The 24,280-nt window shown below is 47.7% G+C and overlaps 4 protein-coding genes across 7 annotated transcripts in view; 2 read left to right on the forward strand and 2 right to left on the reverse strand.

Annotated features, from left to right (window-relative positions):
* The window catches only part of PEX1 (peroxisomal biogenesis factor 1), a 35,494-nt gene extending 19,647 nt beyond the window's left edge, over nt 1-15,847 (reverse strand). For 2 of the 3 annotated variants that reach the window (XM_069959426.1, XM_069959424.1), the window contains exons 1-4: nt 15,703-15,847; nt 12,883-13,029; nt 1,960-2,043; nt 76-190 (exon numbers count right to left, since the gene is read on the reverse strand). In XM_069959426.1, the coding sequence (XP_069815527.1) occupies nt 76-190; nt 1,960-2,043; nt 12,883-13,029; nt 15,703-15,816 (460 nt within the window). In that variant the 5' untranslated portion in view covers nt 15,817-15,847. Of the gene's footprint in view, nt 1-75; nt 191-1,959; nt 2,044-7,987; nt 8,213-12,882; nt 13,030-15,702 lie in introns of those variants that run through there. The other variant, XM_069959425.1, reaches the window with a different exon arrangement.
* LOC138784012 (E3 ubiquitin-protein ligase UHRF1-like) lies at nt 8,078-10,683 on the forward strand. Its single transcript, XM_069959427.1, has one exon. The coding sequence runs from the start codon at nt 8,210-8,212 to the stop codon at nt 10,487-10,489; it is 2,280 nt and encodes a 759-aa protein (XP_069815528.1). The 5' UTR covers nt 8,078-8,209; the 3' UTR covers nt 10,490-10,683.
* A 351-nt stretch (nt 15,848-16,198) lies between the features above and the next one.
* On the forward strand, nt 16,199-20,052 carry RBM48 (RNA binding motif protein 48). The gene is made up of 5 exons (XM_069959428.1): nt 16,199-16,486; nt 16,846-17,036; nt 17,165-17,310; nt 18,629-19,101; nt 19,885-20,052. Exons 1-5 carry the CDS (start codon nt 16,379-16,381, stop codon nt 19,975-19,977), a joined length of 1,011 nt encoding a protein of 336 aa, XP_069815529.1. The 5' UTR covers nt 16,199-16,378; the 3' UTR covers nt 19,978-20,052.
* CLXN (calaxin) lies at nt 19,989-23,702 on the reverse strand. Of its 2 annotated transcripts, XM_069959430.1 has the most exons (6): nt 23,487-23,698; nt 22,504-22,659; nt 22,321-22,425; nt 21,464-21,615; nt 20,766-20,870; nt 19,989-20,323 (listed from the first exon to the last, which is right to left on the reverse strand). In XM_069959430.1, the coding sequence occupies exons 1-6, from the start codon at nt 23,563-23,565 to the stop codon at nt 20,273-20,275; spliced, it is 648 nt and encodes a 215-aa protein (XP_069815531.1). In that variant the 5' UTR covers nt 23,566-23,698; the 3' UTR covers nt 19,989-20,272. The 2 variants fall into 2 exon arrangements, with proteins under 2 accessions (XP_069815531.1, XP_069815530.1); XM_069959429.1 differs by having other exon boundaries at nt 22,321-22,659; nt 23,487-23,702.
* Nucleotides 23,703-24,280: the final 578 nt, after the last annotated feature.

The following is a 24,280-nucleotide window of genomic DNA, read 5'->3' on the forward strand; positions in this document are numbered from 1 at the left end:
ATTCATTAGCACAATCCACATAGCTGAGACTCTTTCTATATCTATAACCCTTGTTTGTCTACCAGAACCACTCACCTATCTGTATGTAGATACACGTGTGCACATCCACCCACACCGGAAACACAGCTTTGGGATAAACTATTCGGATCTGGTCCAGAAGATGCATCTCCAGGGCGGAGGCGTGCAGCTCCTGTGAGTATACAGACGATCAATCCCGTTACATCCCTATACCGTATACAATACAGCTGACCTGACTCTAGATATTGATTTTGCAATCGTGGTTGTGAAAGTCATAAGGGGACTATTAATCTGCTGGTTACTGAGACATATAGACTGTGGCCGGAACTCTGAGGCTGCGATCACCGGGTACAGAGTCAGAGAGCCTCATGATATGTAGATATCCTTCCTGTAGGTTATATTAAAAGGGGGCTCCGTACTCTTATACAGATGGTGCTCCCGTGTCCCCTCAGGCATTGGCGACTGCTACATCTGCCCCTCCTATAGCTGCCACCTTGGTTATCCTCTGGAGCTCATAATGCAGTATAAAAGGGGTACTCTAGCGGGGGGGGGGGGCACTTTTTCGCTGGGACCGGGGACAAGGTGGCTGAGGGAAAAGACGTCCACTCACCTCTCCAGTTCCAGCGGCGGGTCCCGCATCGCGGCGCTCCGGTGCCCGGTTCCCTTCCTGGTGTCTGACGCGGGCCCGAGAAGTGACGTCTCAGGTCCGCTCAGCCAGTCAGTGAAGGAGGCAGGATCCGTTTCAAGTCCGCTCAGATCCCGCCTCATTCACTGACTGGTTGAACGGACCTGAGAAGTCACGTCTCGGGCCCGTGTCAGACACCAGGAAGCAGCCGGGATGGGCACAGGAGCGCCGTGATGCGAGACGCGCCGCTGGAACCGGGGAGGTAAGTCGACGTCTTTTCCCTCAGCCACCTCGTCCCCGATCCCAGCGAAAAAGTGCCCCTTCCGCTGGAGTACCCCTTTAAATCCGACTGCAGATGAAAATGTTAAAGGGGCACTCCAGAGAAAAAAATTTTTTTTAAAGGGGTTGTCCGGCGATAAAAAATTATTCACAGAATAACACACATTACAAAGTTATACAACTTTGTAATGTATGTTATGTCTGTGAATGGCCCCCTTCCACGTGTTTCCCCCCACCCACGCTAGACCCGGAAGTGTGGTGCATTATACTCACCGCATCTCGTGTCGTCCACGGTCTCCGATCCTCAGCAGTGACGTCTTCTTCGGGAGACCGGCAGATCTTCCCGAGTGCCGGCCGCCCTCTGCAGCGTCATCCGAAGCTCAGCCGCGATTGGCTGAGCATAACTGTGCTCAGCCAATCGCGGCTGAGCAGCTGATGACGTGGCCGCGGGAAGATCCGCCGGCCTCCCGAAGAAGACGTCACTGCTGAGGATCGGAGACCGTGGTCGGCACGTGACAGGTAATGTATAGCGCACCACACTTCCGGGTACACGGGTGGGGGTGGTGGGACACAGATAAGGGGGCCATTCACAGACATAACATACATTACAAAGTTGTATAACTTTGTAATGTGTGTTATTCTGTGAATAATTTTTTATCGCCGGACAACCCCTTTAAATAAATTGGTTTCAGGAAGTTATATAGATTTGTAAACTACTTTTATAAAAATAAAACTTAAGTCCTCCAGTACTTTTCAGCTGCTGTATGTCCTACAGGAAGTGGTGTATTCTTTCCAGTCTGATATATTGCTCTCTGCTGCCACCTCTGTCCATGTCAGGAACTGTCCACAGCAGCAGCAAATCCCCATAGAAAACCTCTCCTGCTCTGGACAGAGGTGGCAGCAGAGAGCACTGTGTCAGACTGGAGAGAACAGACCACTTCCTGCAGGACATACAGCAGCTGATGAGTACTGGAGGACTGGAAAATGTTAAACAGAGGTAACTAACTTCAGTAACAGTAAAGATAAAATCGCTTTACCAGTATTTCCCAGTCATCTGCAGACAGTGGTTCAACTGTGACTTCCTTACAAGACGGGACGTTGGTGCACGGCCTCAGGAACACCTGTAGAGGAAAGCAATAAAATAAGCTGAAATGTTATAATAACAATCACACATAAAAGTGACAGGTGGGTGGGGGGACTCCTGCATCTTTTTTTTTTGCAAACAAAATTTTATTGAAGTTTTGAGCACATGACATAATCGCTGAAACGATGACAGAATATACAATGTCCGTGTGGTTATTGTGTATTTTTCAAATAATACAAAAAAAAACCCTGCCCTCCCTCCCCTACTCCCAACTCTCCCTTCCTCCCCATCCTGCATTTTGATCATGATAGGAGGAGAGTCGTTTCTGGTTATTGGTGGGAAAGTGGTCTGACCGTCTGTCTGCATTATAACTAACAGGAAATATAGGAGCCCCCAGAGCTGCGGTGATGTCACAGCGACGGCCTCATAAACTGCGCCAAAACCACAACGTTACAGCGACAGAACCTCAGCTATATACAGACTGTGACTGCTGCAAAACTACAACTCTCAGCATGCCCTTCACCTAGACCTCAGTGACTATATACTGTATACACCAGGCCTCAGTGACTATATACACTGTATACATCAGGCCTCAGTGACTATACACTGTATACACCAGGCCTCAGTGACTATATACTGTATACACCAGGCCTCAGTGACTATATACACTGTATACACCAGGCCTTAGTGACTATATACTGTATACACCAGGCCTCAGTGACTATATACTGTATACACCAGGCCTCAGTGACTATATACACTGTATACACCAGGCCTCAGTGACTATACACTGTATACACCAGGCCTCAGTGACTATACACTGTATACACCAGGCCTCAGTGACTATATACACTGTATACACCAGGCCTCAGTGACTATATACTGTATACACCAGGCCTCAGTGACTATATACACTGTATACACCAGGCCTCAGTGACTATACACTGTATACACCAGGCCTCAGTGACTATACACTGTATACACCAGGCCTCAGTGACTATATACACTGTATACACCAGGCCTCAGTGACTATACACTGTATACACCAGGCCTCAGTGACTATATACACTGTATACACCAGGCCTCAGTGACTATATACACTGTATACACCAGGCCTCAGTGACTATATACACTGTATACACCAGGCCTCAGTGACTATATACACTGTATACACCAGGCCTCAGTGACTATACACTGTATACACCAGGCCTCAGTGACTATACACTGTATACACCAGGCCTCAGTGACTATATACACTGTATACACCAGGCCTCAGTGACTATACACTGTATACACCAGGCCTCAGTGACTATATACACTGTATACACCAGGCCTCAGTGACTATATACACTGTATACACCAGGCCTCAGTGACTATATACTGTTTACACCAGGCCTCAGTGACTATATACACTGTATACACCAGGCCTCAGTGACTATATACTGTATACACCAGGCCTCAGTGACTATATACACTGTATACACCAGGCCTCAGTGACTATATACAATGTATACACCAGGCCTCAGTGACTATACACTGTATACACCAGGCCTCAGTGACTATATACAATGTATACACCAGGCCTCAGTGACTATATACACTGTATACACCAGGCCTCAGTGACTATATACTGTATACACCAGGCCTCAGTGACTATATACTGTATACACCAGGCCTCAGTGACTATATACACTGTATACACCAGGCCTCAGTGACTATATACAATGTATACACCAGGCCTCAGTGACTATATACACTGTATACACCAGGCCTCAGTGACTATATACTGTATACACCAGGCCTCAGTGACTATATACTGTATACACCAGGCCTCAGTGACTATATACACTGTATACACCAGGCCTCAGTGACTATATACTGTATACACCAGGCCTCAGTAAGTATATACACTGTATACACCAGGCCTCAGTGACTATATACTGTATACACCAGGCCTCAGTGACTATATACACTGTATACACCAGGCCTCAGTGACTATATACAATGTATACACCAGGCCTCAGTGACTATATACACTGTATACACCAGGCCTCAGTGACTATATACTGTATACACCAGGCCTCAGTGACTATATACTGTATACACCAGGCCTCAGTGACTATATACACTGTATACACCAGGCCTCAGTGACTATATACTGTATACACCAGGCCTCAGTGACTATATACAATGTATACACCAGGCCTCAGTGACTATATACACTGTATACACCAGGCCTCAGTGACTATATACTGTTTACACCAGGCCTCAGTGACTATATACACTGTATACACCAGGCCTCAGTGACTATATACAATGTATACACCAGGCCTCAGTGACTATATACTGTATACACCAGGCCTCAATGACTATATACTGTATACACCAGGCCTCAGTGACTATATACAATGTATACACCAGGCCTCAGTGACTATATACACTGTATACACCAGGCCTCAGTGACTATATACAATGTATACACCAGGCCTCAGTGACTATATACTGTATACACCAGGCCTCAGTGACTATATACACTGTATACACCAGGCCTCAGTGACTATATACTGTATACACCAGGCCTCAGTGACTATATACACTGTATACACCAGGCCTCAGTGACTATATACTGTATACACCAGGCCTCAGTGACTATATACTGTATACACCAGGCCTCAGTGACTATATACACTGTATACACCAGGCCTCAGTGACTATATACAATGTATACACCAGGCCTCAGTGACTATATACTGTATACACCAGGCCTCAGTGACTATATACACTGTATACACCAGGCCTCAGTGACTATATACAATGTATACACCAGGCCTCAGTGACTATATACACTGTATACACAAGGCCTCAGTGACTATATACAATGTATACACCAGGCCTCAGTGACTATACACTGTATACACCAGGCCTCAGTGACTATATACAATGTATACACCAGGCCTCAGTGACTATATACACTGTATACACCAGGCCTCAGTGACTATATACTGTATACACCAGGCCTCAGTGACTATATACTGTATACACCAGGCCTCAGTGACTATATACACTGTATACACCAGGCCTCAGTGACTATATACTGTATACACCAGGCCTCAGTAAGTATATACACTGTATACACCAGGCCTCAGTGACTATATACTGTATACACCAGGCCTCAGTGACTATATACACTGTATACACCAGGCCTCAGTGACTATATACAATGTATACACCAGGCCTCAGTGACTATATACACTGTATACACCAGGCCTCAGTGACTATATACTGTATACACCAGGCCTCAGTGACTATATACTGTATACACCAGGCCTCAGTGACTATATACTGTATACACCAGGCCTCAGTAAGTATATACACTGTATACACCAGGCCTCAGTGACTATATACTGTATACACCAGGCCTCAGTGACTATATACACTGTATACACCAGGCCTCAGTGACTATATACTGTATACACTAGGCCTCAGTAAGTATATACACCAGGCCTCAGTGACTATATACACTGTATACACCAGGCCTCAGTGACTATACACTGCATACACCAGGCCTCAGTGACTATATACACTGTATACACCGGGCCTCAGAGACTATATGCTGTATACACCAGGCCTCAGTAAGTATATACACTGTATACACCAGGCCTCAGAGACTATATACTGTATACACCAGGCCTCAGTGACTATATACACTGTATACACCAGGCCTCAGTGACTATATACTGTATACACCAGGCCTCAGTGACTATATACACTGTATACACCAGGCCTCAGTGACTATATACACATGGGAAGGGGTGTGGGTTCAGCATGGACCATGTGAGTGCAGGCACATTATAGCAGCAGTGTGTATAGCTGAGTGTAAGTGCAGGCACATTATAGCAGCAGTGTGTATAGCTGAGTGTGAGTGCAGGCACATTATAGCAGCAGTGTGTATAGCTTAGTGTGAGTGCAGGCACATTATAGCAGCAGTGTGTATAGCTGAGTGTAAGTGCATGCACATTATAGCAGCAGTGTGTATAGCTGAGTGTAAGTGCAGGCACATTATAGCAGCAGTGTGTATAGCTGAGTGTGAGTGCAGGCACATTATAGCAGCAGTGTGTATAGCTGAGTGTAAGTGCATGCACATTATAGCAGCAGTGTGTATAGCTGAGTGTAAGTGCATGCACATTATAGCAGTAATGGAGAGGATAGGAAACACAAGGACTGACAGAGACTGCAAGGAAGCATGAAGGAATGAGCAGGACATATCTGGGCACATACATGCAGCACTCTCTGTCCGGGGAGAGAGGGGTTACAGCTATGGAGAGATTAGGCCAGAGTACAGTGCTGTAGACCCCGCTATGCAGACCATGCCCCTCCCCCACTCAGTACCAGCAGATTATGCCTTCCACCGAAAGAACTGACATGTCAATTCTTTCGTGCACAGCAGAATCGGCCTGACCATAGAATGGTGTCTATGGCACGGGCGACAGAATCCGCCGGAATTTATCGGCGCTGATTCCGTAGTGTGAACCCACCCTTACAATACAAATCTCCATTTTCACATCAGTAACCCATCTCTGGCCGACGGCCATCTTGGAAGTTACCACACAAAAAGAGTCTGTGTATGTCATGTACCTCACGTTCAAGCAAAATCACTGCTGCACCTCAACTCCCTATTCTCTCAGCACCTCATCAACACCAAGGACACCTCCAGACTCCACCATTACCTCAGGCAGCAGTAACAGAAAAGCCCTGGGGGAACTACAAGTACCATCACCACCAAGCATCCAGGTGCAGTCCCCTCTATAACCTCTGTGGCAGCTTTTACCTCAGGAAGAGGGAGGGTTGCTTCCATTCGGCCTGTGACAGGATATATATTTACCACAGACATATTCTTGTATGTTATGTTGCGTTTAAATGAAGCGATAATTCGCCCAATCGATTGTTTAATGATTTTGAAGCAACGATTTGGTTTTTATAACGATCAGAGCTTAGACGAATAAATTGTTAGAAAATTCTTAAGAAAAATCGTTATTGCGATCGTTTTTAAGATTGCTTAAGCCCATCTAACACATAGGGTGAATCTTTGAAAGACCGTTTACACGACGCGATCTGCGAATTTTTTACCGATCGACGATTTAAGAACATGTTGAAAGATCAAAATGAACGATTTCTAGCTCGACCCTTGATCGTTTGCTGTGTTTACACGGAACAATTATCGCTTAAATGCGATCGTTATTGCGAAAATTTGAACGATAATCGGTCTGTGTAAACGCAGCATAATGCATTAATATATAATATCATACTTGTCACCATATAATAACTGTGTTTTCCTTTATTAACAATGAATAAAGTGTGATGTTATCCTCCATGAGGAGGCAGTGTATGAGGTGAATAAGGAGGACATGTATGAGGTGAATGAGGAGGCCGTGTATGAGGAGGCCGTGTATGAGGTGAATGAGTAGGACGTGTATGAGGTGAATGAGGAGGCCGTGTATGAGGAGGCCGTGTATGAGGTAAATGAGGAGGACGTGTATGAGGTAAATGAGGAGGCCGTGTATGAGGAGGCCGTGTATGAGGTAAATGAGGAGGACGTGTATGAGGTAAATGAGGAGGCCGTGTATAAGGAGGCCGTGTATGAGGTAAATGAGGAGGACGTGTATGAGGTGAATGAGGAGGCCATGTATGAGGAGGCCGTGTATGAGGTGAATGAGGGGGAGGTATATGAGGAGGACATGTATGAGGAGGCCGAGTATGAGGTGAATGAGGAGGCCGTGTATGAGGTGAATGAGGAGACCGTGTATGAGGTGAATGAGGAGGCCGCATATGAGGTGAATGAGGAGGAGGTATATGAGGTGAATGAGGAGGCCGTGTATAAGGTGAATGAGGGGGAGGTATATGAGGTGAATGAGGAGGCCGTGTATGAGGGAGACGTGTATGAGGAGGCAGCGTATGAGGTGAGGCATGGCGCTGACATACACCGAGCGCTGAAGCCATAACAACACTGACAGCGGGCGGGAAAGTGACGTAGCCAGGAAAGGCGGGGCCAGCTGCTGTAAGCCCCTCCCTGCTGTCCGCGTTTGACCAATCATAAGCGGGCGGGTCAGGATCCCGCCAAAGTACAAACCGCGCAGTGTGAGGAGCGCGGGAGTTCGGTTCACGTTTCCTTCACACCGGGCCGCTCCCGTCATACAGCCGCCAGCATGTGGATCCAGGTGCGCACCATGGACGGCCGGGAGACTCAGCGCATTGACTCCCTGTCTAAGCTGACCAAGGTGGAGGAGCTGCGGGAGCGCATCCAGGAGGTGTTCGGGGCGCAGCAGGACCGCCAGCGGCTCTTCTACCGGGGGAAGCAGATGGTGGACGGACACACGCTCTTCGATTACAGCGTCGGCCTGAATGACATCGTGCAGCTGCTGGTGCGCCAGCCCGCCCCGCCCCCGGTCACCGCGGAAGACACCGACGAGGCCGCCATGTCCGAGACGGAGCCCGAAGGGCCGGAGCCCCAGGAGGAGCAGCCGCCGCCCGCAGAGCCTGGAGCCCCCGGTCTGTACGCGGTGAAGGAGCTGGTGGACGCCCGGGACCTGCATATGGGCGCCTGGTTCGAGGCCGAGGTGGTGAGCGTGACCCGGGGGAGCCCCGGCGATGACGTCACTTACCATATAAGGTATGAGGACTATCCTGAGGAGGGTGTAGTGCCCCTGACCGGGAAGGACGTGAGACCCCGGGCCAGGACCAAGCTCTCATGGGGGCAGCTGCAGGCCGGACTGGTGGTCATGCTCAACTACAACCCGGAGGAGCCCGGAGAGCGGGGATACTGGTACGACGCCGAGATCCTGCGCAAGAAAGAGGGCAAGACCAGCAAGGAGCTCTACGCCAAGCTGTTTCCGGGGGACACCAGGGACCCCATAGACGACTGCAAAATCCTATTCGTTGATGAGGTGTTTAAGATCGAAAAGCCCAGTCCCCCAACCAAACCTGAACCCCAGCTCCCACCCCCGGAGGAGATACCCCAAAAGCCCAAGACCGGTCCGCAATGTAGATTGTGCAAGGATGACCCCAAAACCAAGTGCCGCATGTGCGCCTGCCACGCCTGCGGGGGCAAACAGGACCCAGAGAAGCAGCTGCTGTGTGATGAGTGCGACAAGGCTCTCCATATCTACTGCCTGGACCCTCCTCTATCTGCCCTGCCTGATGTGGATGACTGGTACTGCCCTGACTGCAGGAACGATACCAGCGAGGTGGTGTTGGCGGGGGAGAAGCTAAAGGAGAGCAAGAAGAAAGCCAAAATGGCGTCCGCCAGCTCCTCCTCTCACAGAGACTGGGGTAAAGGCATGGCGTGTGTGGGGCGCTCCAGAGAATGTACAATTGTTCCGCCCAATCACTATGGGAAGATACCAGGTGTACCTGTCGGCACTATGTGGAAGTTCAGGGTGCAGGTCAGTGAGGCGGGGGTGCACCGACCCCATGTGGCCGGCATTCATGGCAGAAGCAATGACGGCTCCTATTCCCTGGTGCTGGCGGGAGGTTACGAGGATGATGCTGATGACGGGACAGAGTTTACCTACACGGGCAGTGGAGGCCGTGACCTCACAGGCAACAAGAGAACGGCTGAGCAGTCATGTGACCAGAAGCTCACCAATATGAACCGGGCGCTGGCCCTCAACTGTAACGCCCCCATCAACGACAAGCAGGGGGCCGAAGCTAAAGACTGGAAAGCGGGTAAACCTGTCCGGGTCGTGCGCAATGCAAAGGGGCGCAAACACAGCAAGTACGCCCCAGAGGATGGTAACCGATACGACGGCATCTACAAAGTGGTGAAATATTGGCCCGAAACGGGCAAATCCGGCTTCATGATCTGGCGCTATCTGTTGAGGAGGGATGATGAAGAGCCGGCACCATGGACCAAGGAGGGCAAAGAACGTGTAAAGAAGCTGGGCCTCAACATGCAATACCCCGAGGGCTACCTGGAGTCCGTTGCCAACAAGGAAAGAGAGAAGGAAAACATTGATTCAGATGAACTGGAAACTCCGGTCAAAGGCAAAAGAAAGAGGAAGTCTGTGATTGAGGATGATGACACCGATGAAGATGAAGAAGCGTCTCCAGAGGGAAAGTCTAAAAAAACTAAAACCGAGCTGGTGTATGACCTGACGCCGGCGCAGAAAGAGCTGATCGAGAAGGACGAGCTAAACGTCAAGCTGTGGAAGGAAGTGATGGCGCATCTCAAGGATGGGCCCAGGTTCATCAACAAGGTGGAGGAGACCTTCCTGTGCATCTGCTGCCAGGAGGTGGTCTACGAGCCCATCACCACCGTGTGTCTGCACAACATCTGTAAGAGCTGCCTGGACCGCTCCTTCAAGGCTGCCGTGTACAGCTGTCCGGCCTGCAGGCACGACCTGGGCAAGAACTACAACATGCAGGTGAACAAGCCCCTGCAGAGCGTCCTGTCCCAGCTCTTCCCCGGCTACGAGAGGGGGCGGTAACCTGCACATATCACAGCTCTCATTGCCCCCCCCCCCCCCCCCCCCCGAAAAAGCTTCTGTTCAGTCAGCATCCCTAATGCTTCAGACAAGAAACAAATTGTTGCACAGCAGCACAAACCTACTGTAGTAAAGGTGGGTGCCCGTCTCTCCACCCTGGCCCAGGGTGGTTGAAAGTCCAGCAATGAAGTAGGAGACAGCACGTCCGTAGATAAAGTTGAAAAAACGTGTTTAATGACACACCAGTGCGCGACGTTTCGGCTGAATCAGCCTTTCACTGCTTGAGAAAGGCTGATTCAGCCGAAACGTCGCGCACTGGTGTGTCATTAAACACGTTTTTTCAACTTTATCTACGGACGTGCTGTCTCCTACTTCATTGCTAATGCTTCAGACAACTCTATGTCCATTCCTAAGATCCAAGGTCTAAACCAGGGAAGGGGAACCTTCAACCCTCAGAGTGTTACAAAACTACAACTCCCATCATGCCTGGACAGCTAAAGAGTTAATTTTTCTGTCCAGGCATGATGGGGATTGTAGTATTACAACAGCCGGAGGGCCAAAGGTTTGCCCTTCCCTGGTCAAAACAGACGTGACCCCCAATGAGCTCTCTACTTACCACCATATTCTATATACACGGACAAGAGGCTGTTACTCATCTGCATTTCTATTGATCTGGAATCGAATATGGACCTTGTGTTTGTACAGATGTAAGTTGGCAGTGAGGTTTAACAACTGAGTATATTCTATGTCTGTGCATGTTAAAGGGGGTGTCCAAGATAAGAAAAGCATGGCTCCTTCTAAAAACAGCACCACCACTGTCTACAGGATGAGTGTGGATAAGTAGCCAAGCTGCATTACCGCACACAACCTGTGAAGGTGGAGCACAGTTCTTGGAAGAAGGCGACGGCCATGTATTTGACTAGTTGTTGCCGGACAACTACAAGTGTATCAGAAAGGAAGGTAAACTTGTGACTTTTAGTGTCCCCCATTCGGTGTTTCTCCAGTTGTTATAAAACTACGACTATTCTGCAACAGCCGGAGAGCTGCATGTTGATGGGAACACTGAGAGAAGCAAAGTAAAAATAGTAACTCTTAAAGAGGTACTCTGGATACAAAAAGTTTTATATTGCTCTGTAATATAACGTCATAAATAAAGTACATATGCGTTTCTGTAGACACTGCCCCCTCGGCTGCCACCAACGCTTGTCTCACTAACTGCAAGGCTGCCTAAGCCCTGCGGTTCACGATCCCCCTTCTCTGTTCTAGCAATGATAAACTGCAATGTGCAGAGGGAGGTCCAGCTTCCCATACACCGGGGGGAGGGAGAGAGCGACCATGCTCTGTATAGTTCTGTTTGGCAGGGGAACGGGAGCTGCAGGGCTTGGATAGCTCTGCAGTTCCCGACACAAACATTGGTGGTAGAGGGGGCTGTGTATATGTACGCACTTTTTTTTTTGGTGTCTCTGGAGTACCCCTTTAATAGTTCCTAGTTCTGTATGTGCCCTCCATAGTTCTCATATACAGAAGTGTGACAGGCTGTGCTCTGTATACTGTGTATTATCTGCCCTGCTGGGAATGGCGTCTAAGTCCAAGGACTGCGCCTCTCAGAGGTCAAATCAGCCTGACGTGATGTCACCTAGATAATAAACCTTCAGAGCAGCACATCGCAGTATAGAGTGAATGCTGGTCCTTGTAGTACACCGCCCGCTGAGATCCCTCAGGACACTGTTCCTGTCTCCTGCCGCAGTCACAGGCTACGCTTGTTTTACTCTTGCAGTGACCTCTAGTTATGTTCCAATATCCCGATGTTTTCTACGTTTATTATATATAGAGAGAGAGAGAGAGACTATTTCCAGTTGTGATTGTTCTCTGAATAGTTCTTTCGATCAGTCTCAGCCACACAGAATACAATGGGATGACTGATCGTTGTCATGTGACAGGCGTCAGGCGCTCGGTCACTGTACCTTCTGCTTTGTCTGTACTATTATATATGTCGGTGATCTGAACGCTCTGTATCTGATACCGTATACGTCTGTGTGTATGACTGTATGAATAAACCTCTTTCATATGCAGCATAGTCAGGTCTCCAGAGATGCTCCGAATGGTTTGGGAATTACTTGGATTTGGGCTGATGTGACTGTAGTATCCAAAAAAACATGGCCGCTATAAACACCACCACTCTTCTCCTCGGTTTGGGTGTGGATTTTTTTGCAGCTCCATTAATGTTAATGGAGGTGAATTGAAATAGCACACACAACCTGAGGAAAATAGATGTGATTTTACCCCTTTGAAAAATGTCTTGAGACAGTGGCTGACACATAAACATCACGAGAACCTGGGGCTCCAGCAGGGCATGCTGAGAGTTGTAGTGCAGAGCCCTGGTACACGCTCAGTACCTGCTGTCCATCCACAAGTCCCAGCTTCTCCGCCAGCTGCCTGTTCAGCTCCACCATAGTGTAATCTGAGTTTCTTCTGCTCCGATTCTCCATCCAGCCCAGATAGACTGGCCGCTCCTCCTCCCATGTCACCTCTATGGCGCAGCCCTGAAAGAGAACGTGGAGCGTCAGGTACATGGGAGGAAGTAAACAAGCACCTATTGAGATCAATTCATTGTGTGTCCATTTAAAGGGGAAATTCCAGGACTTATCAGCTGCTGTATGTCCTGCAGGAAGTGGTGTATTCTCTCCAGTCTGACACAGTGCTCTCTGCTGCCACCTCTGTCCATGTCAGGAACTGTCCAGAGCAGCAGCAAATCCCCATAGAAAACCTCTTCTGCTCTGGACAGTTCCTGACATGGACAGAGGTGGCAGCAGAGAGCACTGTGTCAAACTGAAGAGAATACACCACTTCCTGCAGGATATACAGCAGCTAATAAGTACTGGAATATTGGAGATTTTTCACATAGAAGTAAATTACAAGTCTATATAACTTTCTGATACCTGCTGATTTAAAAAAAGAGTTGTGTGGGTGGTTCTACTTGGTGATTGGCAGCTCTCTGAATCCTCACATGAAAAGCTGTCAATCTGTTAGTGAACAATGACTTAAAGGGGTTGTTCGGCGAGAATCTTTTTCTTTCAAATCAACTGGTTTCAGAAAATTATATAGATTTGTAATTTACTTCTATTAAATCTCACGTCTTCCCATACTTATCAGCTGCTGTATGTCCTGCAGGAAATTTTTTATTTCCAGTCTGACACAGAACTGTCCAGAGCAGGAGAGGTTTACTATGGGGATTCATAGAAAAACAAGACCGCATTCCTGTCTCGGCCAGAGGTGGCAGCAGAGAGTGCTGTGTCAGAGTGGAAATAAAACATTTCCTTCAGGACATACAGCAGCTGAGAAGTATGGGAAGATGTGAGATTTTTTTAATAGAAGTAAATTTACAAATCTATATAACTTTCTATTGGTTAATTTAAAAGAAAAATATTTTTGCTGGACAACCCCTTTAAGTCACACTCCTAGCCCTCCAGCTGTTGCGAAACTACATTTCCCATCATGCCTGACTGTTAACTTTATCTTGTCCAGGTATGATGGGAGTAGTAGTTTTGCAGCAGCTGGAGGGCTGGGAGTTTGACACCCCTGACTTAAAGTGTTTTTTTTTTTTGTAGATCAGGTAACTAATATCCCCTTTAATATAACAAATCAGCAGATCCCACGGGAGTTACAGGATATGAATGGAGCAGAGGCCTCCCCTCCCCCGTCTGGCCTCCCCTCCCCCGTCCGGACTCCCATGGACGCCATTACTCATTAACGTCAATCACTTCTCTGGACCAAAGGTTTTATTACACGGCAGACGCGTCCGAGCTCACGTACAGGGACGTCACTGACAGCTGCTGCCATCAGTGCATGATGGGAGCTGTAGTGCCGCTGACCCCCTAATCTGAACTCTCAAATACATGAGATAGCGGCCATAGAAGGTGCAGCACTTCTAATACACCCAGCTTTATTGTTCGTGCAGAGACAGACGCTATACACATTCACTAATACCGATATTCTCATAACTACAACTCCCATCATGCACTAGCAGCCTTCGGCTGATCCCTTGGTTTCTTCGATCAGTCTCCCCCAGTATATTGCCCTCTGACTGTTACAGGACTACAACTCTCAGCATGCCCCCAACTGCCTTGGAGGGTTTTCCAGTTTGAGCCTCCCGGCTGTTGCAGTACTACAACTCCCATCATGCCCTCCTACAGCTTTTTCCTGGTAACATTCGGCTGTCAGAGCATGATGGGGGTTGTAACACTGAAACAGCTGGAGAGTCACAGGATGGAGAATAGCTGTACAGTTGCCCTTGAAGTGGGTCGTGCAGGCTGGATTTCCCCTTTAAGGGCAAGTTCCCACATGGCAGATCTGCTGCATCATTCACAGATGGAGACGAGGGCACAAAATCTGCTGTGTGTGAATTCTGCTGATATGGGAATCCCTGCAAACTACAACTCCCATCATGTCCTGACAGCAGCGTACTGGGAGAGGTCACTGCTACACTGCAAACCATCAGAAAGGCGAGGAAGCGTATACAGGGGGCAGCAGCAGTATACCCAGCAGGAGGGTGGCACAGGGGGTGGGCGGCAGCGGTATACCCGGCAGAAGCCACAGTCAGGGGATGTTGGTAGCAGTATACCAGGCAGGAGGCTGGCACGGGGGGGGGCAGCAGTATACCAAGCAAGAGGCTGGCACAGTCAGGGGATGGTGGTAGCAGTATACCCGGCAGGAGGCTGGCACGGGGGGGGCAGCAGTATACCCGGCAGGAGGGTGGCACGGGGGGGGCAGCAGTATACCCGGCAGGAGGGTGGCACGGGGGGGGGCAGCAGTATACCCGGCAGGAGGCTGGCACAGGGGTGGGGGCAGTATACCCGGCAGGAGGCTGGCAGCAGTATACCCGGCAGGAGGCTGGCACATTATACCCGGCAGGAGGCTGGCACATTATACCCGGCAGGAGGCTGGCACGGGGGGGGGGCAGCAGTATACCCGGCAGGAGGGTGGCACGGGGGGGGCAGCAGTATACCCGGCAGGAGGCTGGCACAGGGGTGGGGGCAGTATACCCGGCAGGAGGCTGGCACAGGGGGGAGGGGGCGGCAGTATACCCGGCAGGAGGCTGGCACATTATCCCCGGCAGGAGGCTGGCACAGGGGGGAGGGGGCAGCAGTATACCCGGCAGGAGGCTGGCACATTATCCCCGGCAGATCAGTAGGACACGTGATGGGGACGCGTCTCACCTGTTCCAGCCGCAGCTGTGCCCGGATCTCCGGTGTCAGGTGCAGGAAGGCGTCCTTAGCGCCGGTTACCGTCAGGGTGACAGCCGCAGCCCCCGTTATCCCCCCTCCCAGCATTCCCCGCGGCGGCTCCGAATCACAACATGATCTCAGGCGTGCGGAGCGACACAGCTCCGGGGAGAGCGCATCATACCGATTGTACCGGGGAGGAGGAGTCTCACGGTCTCCGGTCAGTGACTCTTATATTGACCATTAGATTCCTAGAGACATTACCCTCAGTTTACTGCGATTATAGAAGGAAAATCAATAAAACATAATTCGGTGTAAAGAAACTGATCTACAATTCCTTCAGATGAAACATGGTACCCCCCCGCAGAATTATGAATAGTGGTTCCTTCCACCCAATCAAATTTGTAGTTGCTATGTCCGGGTAGTAGGATGACACTGACATTTGATTTCTAGAGCGTGACATGTATGAGGACAGTGGTGTCCCCGCTTCAGTACAATGCGACTCTTCAGTGGCGGCCATCTTCGCGAAGACCACAAGCCTTAAGGCCAAAGAACTGAGCTTCAGTAAAATGGCTCTGTGATTTACAGACACCTTCAGTCTTAGCCGACCTATAAGGGGGTCTGACGTAGAAATGAAGCCGGATCGGAGTTCTTCTTTCCCTTAAGAAAAATGGCGGATCCCCGAATGCAACAAGAAGTGCAACCGCACCACGAACAGCGGAAGATTTGCGCGTCCCGAGCTAAGTACCGCGATGGACGGAGGCCGAGAGCAGTCAAAGTATGTGGCCTTATTATAGGAATGTTACACCATTGTTATTATGGAACTACAAGCCCCAGGGTGTATGTCAGCAAAAGATGGGAGTTGTAGTGCTACAACCTAGAATGTTTGTACACAGTGACCCCACCAGCAGAATAGTGAGTGCAGCTCTGGAGTATAATACAGGATCAGTAATGTATGTACACAGTGACCCCACCAGCAGAATAGTGAGTGCAGCTCTGGAGTATAATACAGGATCAGTAATGTATGTACACAGTGACCCCACCAGCAGAATAGTGAGTGCAGCTCTGCAGTATAATACAGGATCAGTAATGTATGTACACAGTGCCTCAGTCTCTTGCTTTCTCCGCTCTCTGTAGGTTTACACCATTAATCAGGAGTCGCGGTATTTGCTGGTGCAGGGGGTCCCGGCTATCGGGGTTATGAAGGAATTGGTGGAGCAGTTTGCACTATATGGCGCCATAGAAGAATACAACCCCCTGGATGAATACCCGGCCGAGCAGTTCACAGAGGTTTATCTCATCAAGTTCCAGAGGTTACAGAGCGCACGGTGAGATCCTCAATGTCAGGCGGAGGCGGCTTTATGTATAAGGGGTTGGGTGTAGACCTCCGCTATCTACCCCGAGCCCCCTCCATAGTGCACCACATAGACCAGCACCATTCTCATTACTTCTGCAGAGTTGCCAAACGGAAATTGGATGATTGGAGTTTCTTTGGAGGAATCCTTCATGTCTGCTACGCCCCAGAGTATGAGAACGTCCAAGAGACCAGAGAGAAGCTGCAGGACAGAAGACGGTACATGGCGCGAGCAACGTCTGATAACGGTCAGATACATCACACTGACTTATTGTATCATAAAGGACATATATATTGTAGTTATATTCCTTGTATATAGGAGCAGTATTATAGTAGTTATATTCCTGTATATAGGAGCAGTATTATAGTAGTTATATTCCTGTATATAGGAGCAGTATTATAGTAGTTATATTCTTGTATATAGGGGGCAGTATTATAGTAGTTATATTCCTGTATATAGGAGCAGTATTATAGTAGTTATATTCTTGTATATAGGGGGCAGGATTATAGTAGTTATATTCCTGTATATAGGAGCATTATTATAGTAGTATATTCCTGTATATAGGAGCAGTATTATAGTAGTTATATTCCTGTATATAGGAGCAGTATTATAGTAGTTATATTCTTGTATATAGGGGGCAGTATTATAGTAGTTATATTCCTGTATATAGGTGGCAGTATTATAGTAGTTATATCCCTGTATATTGGAGCAGTATTATAGTAGTTATATTCCTGTATATAGGAGCAGTATTATAGTAGTTATATTCTTGTATATAGGAGCAGTATTATAGTAGTTATATTCCTGTATATAGGAGCAGTATTATAGTAGTTATATTCCTGTATATAGGAGCAGTATTATAGTAGTTATATTCTTGTATATAGGAGCAGTATTATAGCAGTTATATTCTTGTATATAGGAGCAGTATTATGGGAGTTATATTCTTGTATATAGGAGCAGTATTATAGTAGTTATATTCCTGTATATAGGAGCAGTATTATAGTAGTTATATTCCTGTATATAGGAGCAGTATTATAGTAGTATATTCCTGTATATAGGGAGCAGTATTATAGTAGTTATATTCCTGTATATAGGGGGTAGTATTATAGTAGTTATATTCCTGTATATAGGCAGCAGTATTATAGTAGTTATATTCCTGTATATAGGAGCAGTATTATAGTAGTTATATTCTTGTATATAGGAGCAGTATTATAGTTGTTATATTCCTGTATATAGGAGCAGTATTATAGTAGTTATATTCCTGTATATAGGGGGCAGTATTATAGTAGTTATATTCTTGTATATAGGAGCAGTATTATAGTAGTTATATTCTTGTATATAGGGGGCAGTATTATAGTAGTTAAATTCTTGTATATAGGAGCAGTATTATTGTTGTTATATTCCTGTATATAGGAGCAGTATTATAGTAGTTATATTCTTGTATATAGAGGGCAGTATTATATTAGTTGTAGTAGGACAGTAGGTGAGATTATTAAGTCTGCAGCTTTGTCTCTTTTGGTCATTGTATTCTGTCATCTCTAAGATGTAACCTCCCCTTCTTGTTATAGATTTCCAGGTTACAGAGAGAAGAAAAGATGCGCCTGAGATTCCCAGTTCAGTTTCTGAGCACCAGGAATCTGATTTTGTGGGCCCCCTTCCCCAGCTGGATGAGTTTTCCCCTACACATCCATCGTTTTTCCCTGAACCGAACCAAGAATACAGATCTCCGTCTCCTTCAGGCTCCTTTTCCAGTAACTTCTCTTCTGGAGACAGTGTCCATCCCCCGCCCAGCAGGAGACGAGAAAGAACAACGGCTCCAGCACAAGACATTGCGGCGAGTAGCTCTGCCAGGTTTATGCCAAGGACTACCCAGCTACAGGAGCGGCAGAGGAGGCGGGAGGCCAGCCTGGCACATTCTCTATCTCTTCCTGACTCTGCGGAGGTTGTGGTGGGACCAAAACTACCGGAACTGCCAAAACTAGACCTGGAGGACGATTCACTGAACACGTTTGCTAAATTAATAAGAGGAAAACTGAAACAGGTGAGTCTAGTGTTCGGGGGTATATATGTGTATATAGATGTATGTGTTCTACAAAAGCCAAAATATTCCGTGTAGTGGCAGCATTGTATTACCGCAGCAGTAGGAGCTGAGTCTGTGCTATCCCGTCCTGCCGCAACACATGGAACAAAGCAAACTGCTTCCTACTCTCTTCTTGGTGTATACGTTGTATGCAGTGAGCTCCCCCTTGTGGTGGCTGCAGGAAACTAGAATTACATGCAGGTAAAATACATGTTGAATCATCCCCCCTCCTGGCGACTAACAATCCCTTTCATACTCTTTATTATCTATTCAGTCTCCTTCCCCCAGTTCTCATCTGCTGCTTTCTGCTTTTTCTCTGTCTCTCTGTCCCCCATTTCAAGATGGCTGATGTAAATAAGTCCCTTCCTTGCTGGCTGTCTCAGCACTCTGTAATGCTGGGCGGGTTAAACGGAGGTCAAGTTAATGATGACCTCACTGTGATTAACCCTCCCGGCATTACAGAGTGCAGAGACAGACAGCCAGGGAGCTGTTTACATCAGCCGTTTTGAAAGGGGAGGGGGAGATGTATTTCTGTCCGTCTTTTGGTTGAAAAACTACTGACCAAAAGACTGAGCAAAAAATCCTGCAGGTAGATAGAACCCCTGGCAGTGCTGGTAACCGCACTGTAATACACTTACCGCTCGCCTCACTTGATTTGTTACATTGTACCTATAAGATTATTTTCCAACACTTTAAAACAAACAACTAAACAAACTAAAATCCGTCACATTCTGTATCCTCTAGGTTTCTGAATCCACCACAGTAACCAAACCCGAGGCCTCCGCGGCGGCCGCCATCCCGTCTGCTCCTCCAGTGAAACAGAGAAGAAGAATATGAGGGGGAAACACTTTGTATATCTGAGTCTTCAGGTTTATTTTTATATCCGATAATAAATTATTATTTTATAGTAAATTGAAGAGAAGAGATGGTTTCTGGGTGATTGCGGAGTTTATTGCTCGGGATGATGTGAGGTTCAGTACTGACTTACAGCCATAGATATGCACAGGCCGGGTCTGTCCTCATACCAGTCCTGCTATAACAGGGATATACTGCTTGTGGGGTCGCTGTGTCTCAGGTACCATAGAATTAACAAATCCTCTTTCTTGCTTTATTCTTGAAGAAAATCCATGTCCTATAGGTCACTGGGCTCGGCAAACGCTTGGCTCTCAAAGGCCATGATGCTCTGCAAGGATAAAACATATGATCTGAATGTTAGTGGTTCTTTCATAGACTGCAGGGGGATGGGACATTTATCACCACTGATGCAAATCAGAAGAGCTGCTGCTCTTAGGCCTCATTCACACCTCCGTACTATGGCCTACCATTGTGGACCACACTACAGTGCATCCATAGTGGTCCGCAATCACGGACCTCTGCATTGGAGATAGTGATTCAGGTTGTGGGTCTGTAGTAGGATTGGTCTTTTTTTTGCGGCACAAATCACAGCCCCACATACATGTACGCCTGTGTGAATGAGGCCATTGAAATGTGTTGGTCCTATGTTGTGTGCAAATGCAGAGAGAACCGTGAACGGGAATGAGGCCTAAGTGGTTAATTCAAAGTGTCTCAGATTGTTCATATTTACGGTACGTGTGACGGCCCCCTTACTCTGGACTCCATCTCACCTTACTGTCTGGTAAACAAGGACCAAACGCCTCCAGTAAGAGGTTTTCTTCTCTGACCGCTTTCTCAAAATCTGAGAACGATAGCTTGCTGTCATGGTCGTGATCCTGCGGGAGGAGGCAAAGAACACGTTACACACGAGTATAGTCAGGACATAACATATGCTGCACATCACTTGTACAGCTGTCACTGCAGTTGGGGTCTTTGGGGCACTGACCCCCCCCCCCAGACAACCCACTGATAATCATTAAAGGGGGCCTGCTGGATCGGGGGGGGGGGGGGGTAATTGCTCCAAACGGCCTTACTGTACACAGGACTACATTAAAACTGCACAGGAACGGCAGAGGAGGAAGCATGCTGATGGTTTCCCTGAAACCCTCCGTTTTATTAATACATAAATTAGGAGGGTTGGGACTACAGCCACCAATCTGCCTTCTGTTAATCAGTATTTAACCTGCTCTCTGGAGTCATGAGCGTCTGGGCTGACCTCACTGCAGAGCGCCCCCTGGAGGAGGCAGTGGGATGGATAAGTCCCCTGTAGCTCCGCCCCCAGTGCTCTACTGCCTAATTCACGTAGAAATAAAACAGGATTTAATGAAGACGGCACTGAGGATGAAGATAAGAAAATGCCCTTCCTCCTCAGTGTCCCCGGCCCGATGGGAATATAACAGCAGGTTAGAGTCTTAAGGATTGTCAGTACCATCTTTTTGAGTGTAATTTCCACCAGGTCCTTTATGCCCTCGTCCGGATCTTCCTCCGTCGGCTGCTTGAGGAGACTGTTCTTCAGCATGTGGAACATCTCTTCTCTGGAGATGTAGCCGTCACTGTTCAGATCATACACCTCGAAGCAATCTGCAGAAAGACAGAAGACGCTCAGGGTTTTACTATTGTATCAGGTTCTATAAGACATGAGCATTTGGCTCCGCTTCTTTCTTATAACCATCACCCCTTCACTTCTAGGATGTCTCTATAAATACATTGTATTCAGCCATGTCTCAGGAAAGCGAGGTGACGAACAGTATGGCTGCCATTATAGGTCTCTGGCCTCATCTACACACATGGATTCTGCCTCCTTACTGCCTTCACTAACAGCGAGCACAGAGCTAAAACACAGGAACTGCACAATGAGAGATTGTTCAGTAACAGAAGACGACACAAAGGATTTTCTTTCCCCCGACTTCTCTGGTCAAGCACAGCACCAACTCCTCTCTGCTACGCCATGACATAGTGCTGGTGAAAGTGCACTGGGGTACATGAGGTGCATTGTGCTGGACTGGGGAAGGGGTTGCAACCCCTTTAAAGGACAGTAAAATGTTTTTCTTTCCAATCAACTGGTGCCAGAGATTTGTAATTCTATTAAAAAAAAAAAAAATCTCCAGTCTTCCAGTATGTATCAGCTGCTGTATGTCCTGCAGGAAGTGGTGTATTCTCTCCAGTCTGACACAGTGCTCTCTGCTGCCACCTCTGTCCATGTCAGGAACTGTCCAGAGCAGCAGCAAATCCCCATAGAAAACCTTCCCCTTTAATGACCATGCCATCTTGTATATACACACTTACATTTAATCTTTTCATCCAGCGTTCCCCGGAGAAACACGGACAGCCCTTCGATCCATTCGGTGACGCTGATGTGGCTGTCGTTGTCCTTGTCGAATCCGCGGAACACTGGTGACATAATCACAACGGTTACCATGGAGACCTCGGCGTGTGATGCCATATGGCAGCCGGCAGATGAGCACTCACCCCTGTCCATGATCATATCGTCAGTCATGGTGAAGGTGTTGTGTAGGATATTCCGGAATGTGTTCCTGTCGATGCCGCCGCGGGTGTTGGGATCTATAGGACGTCCGACTATGGTGTTGTACAGTCGTATGAGACATTCCACTTCATGCCGGGTGACTGCGGGACGGAGAAAAAATAATGATGATAAACTGCCCGGAAAACCCTTCAGCTTATTACAGTCGTGGGAAAACTGAACAATTATTTTTAAAGCTAAATGTAAAAAAAAAATAATTTTTTTTTTTTTTGCTATTTTTTTTTTTTAAATCTTCAAAGGGATTAGTGGTCTACGCGTGGATATCAAACATATAATATTCTAACATGAGGCACTCCTGTAACACATGGCGCTCTCTGTGACTACAGTAGAATATTTATTAATTTAACCTTATAGCTAGTACTTTTTTAAACTCCCAGAATATCCCTTTAAAGTTTAAGAGAATAATTATTATGCCCAAATAGCAAAGTGAGTATACAGATTGGACTACAACTACAACTCCCAGCATGCTACATCTGTTAATGTGTTCCAGCTAAAGAACTACAACTCCCAGCATGCTATATGTGCTAATGTGCTCCTGCTGCAGAACTACAACTCCCAGCATGCTACATCTGCTAGTGTGTCCCAGCTACAGAACAACTACAACTCCCAGCATGCTACATCTGCTAGTGTGTCCCAGCTACAGAACAACTCCAACTCCCAGCATGCTATATGTGCTAATGTGCTCCTGCTGCAGAACAACTACTGCTCCCAGCATGTTATATCTGCTAATGTAACCGTGCTGAGAACTACAACTCCCAGCATGCTATATCTGCCTATGTACCCCTGCTGCAGAACGACTACCACTCCCAGTATATATATATATATATATATATATATATATAGCGCTCTGAGGAGCACAGCTGCCTCCGTTCTCTATTCCCGCTACACATATAGGATTGGGGATAGTTACAGTGCCGGGCGCTCTTGCTCAGCGTCTCCGCCAGCTTCTGCAGGTTCTTGCGGTTCATGGCAGCCACATGCTGGGACATGGTGCGCTCTGCTGGGCGTTGTAGTCCTCGGGGCCCCGGACTCCTCAGCTGCAGCCGGATTTGAAAGTTTCAATAACTATTGAACTCCACAACAAGTGTCGCCATGGTAACAACTCCAACCAATCAGCGTCTTTGCGGTGTGACGTCATCCCGCCTGCGACTGGCACTTGATTGGACGCTCCCGCTGAAGCGTGCGAGCCACGTGACTATATAAACAACTTGTGTAACCAAGGCAACCGACGCCTATTGGTGCAGTGATCCCAAACCTGCGGCTCTCAAACAAGAGGGAATGATGGGAAGTGTAGTTTTACGACAACTGGAGAGTTTCATCTACACTGCTTTAGTGTATAGCACAGGGATGGGGAACCTTGGCCCTCCAGCTGTGGATAAACTACAATTCCCATTATACCTGAGCAAGATTCCCCCCCCCTTATATTCTTAGTAACCAGTAAGTGCCCCACATACCAATCTGCCCGCCAGTGCTCAGTCCTGCCCCCTACTGGTCATGTTGTGCGGCACCAAGTGTGTCTGGCCATTAATGTTACAGGGGACAGGACATGTTATGGGGGATATATGTCAGTGCCTCCATACCAGTACCAGACTAGTAGACAGCGTAAGGGAGACATCAGTCCCGCCTCCACTTCTGAGACTGACAGCCCACTCTGCCAATCACTGACTGAGACGGGGCAGCACAAAGGCCAGGGATTGGCTGACC

Source organism: Dendropsophus ebraccatus, chromosome 2 (genome assembly GCF_027789765.1).
Source record: "Dendropsophus ebraccatus isolate aDenEbr1 chromosome 2, aDenEbr1.pat, whole genome shotgun sequence".
NCBI classification, from domain to species: Eukaryota; Metazoa; Chordata; class Amphibia; order Anura; family Hylidae; genus Dendropsophus; species Dendropsophus ebraccatus.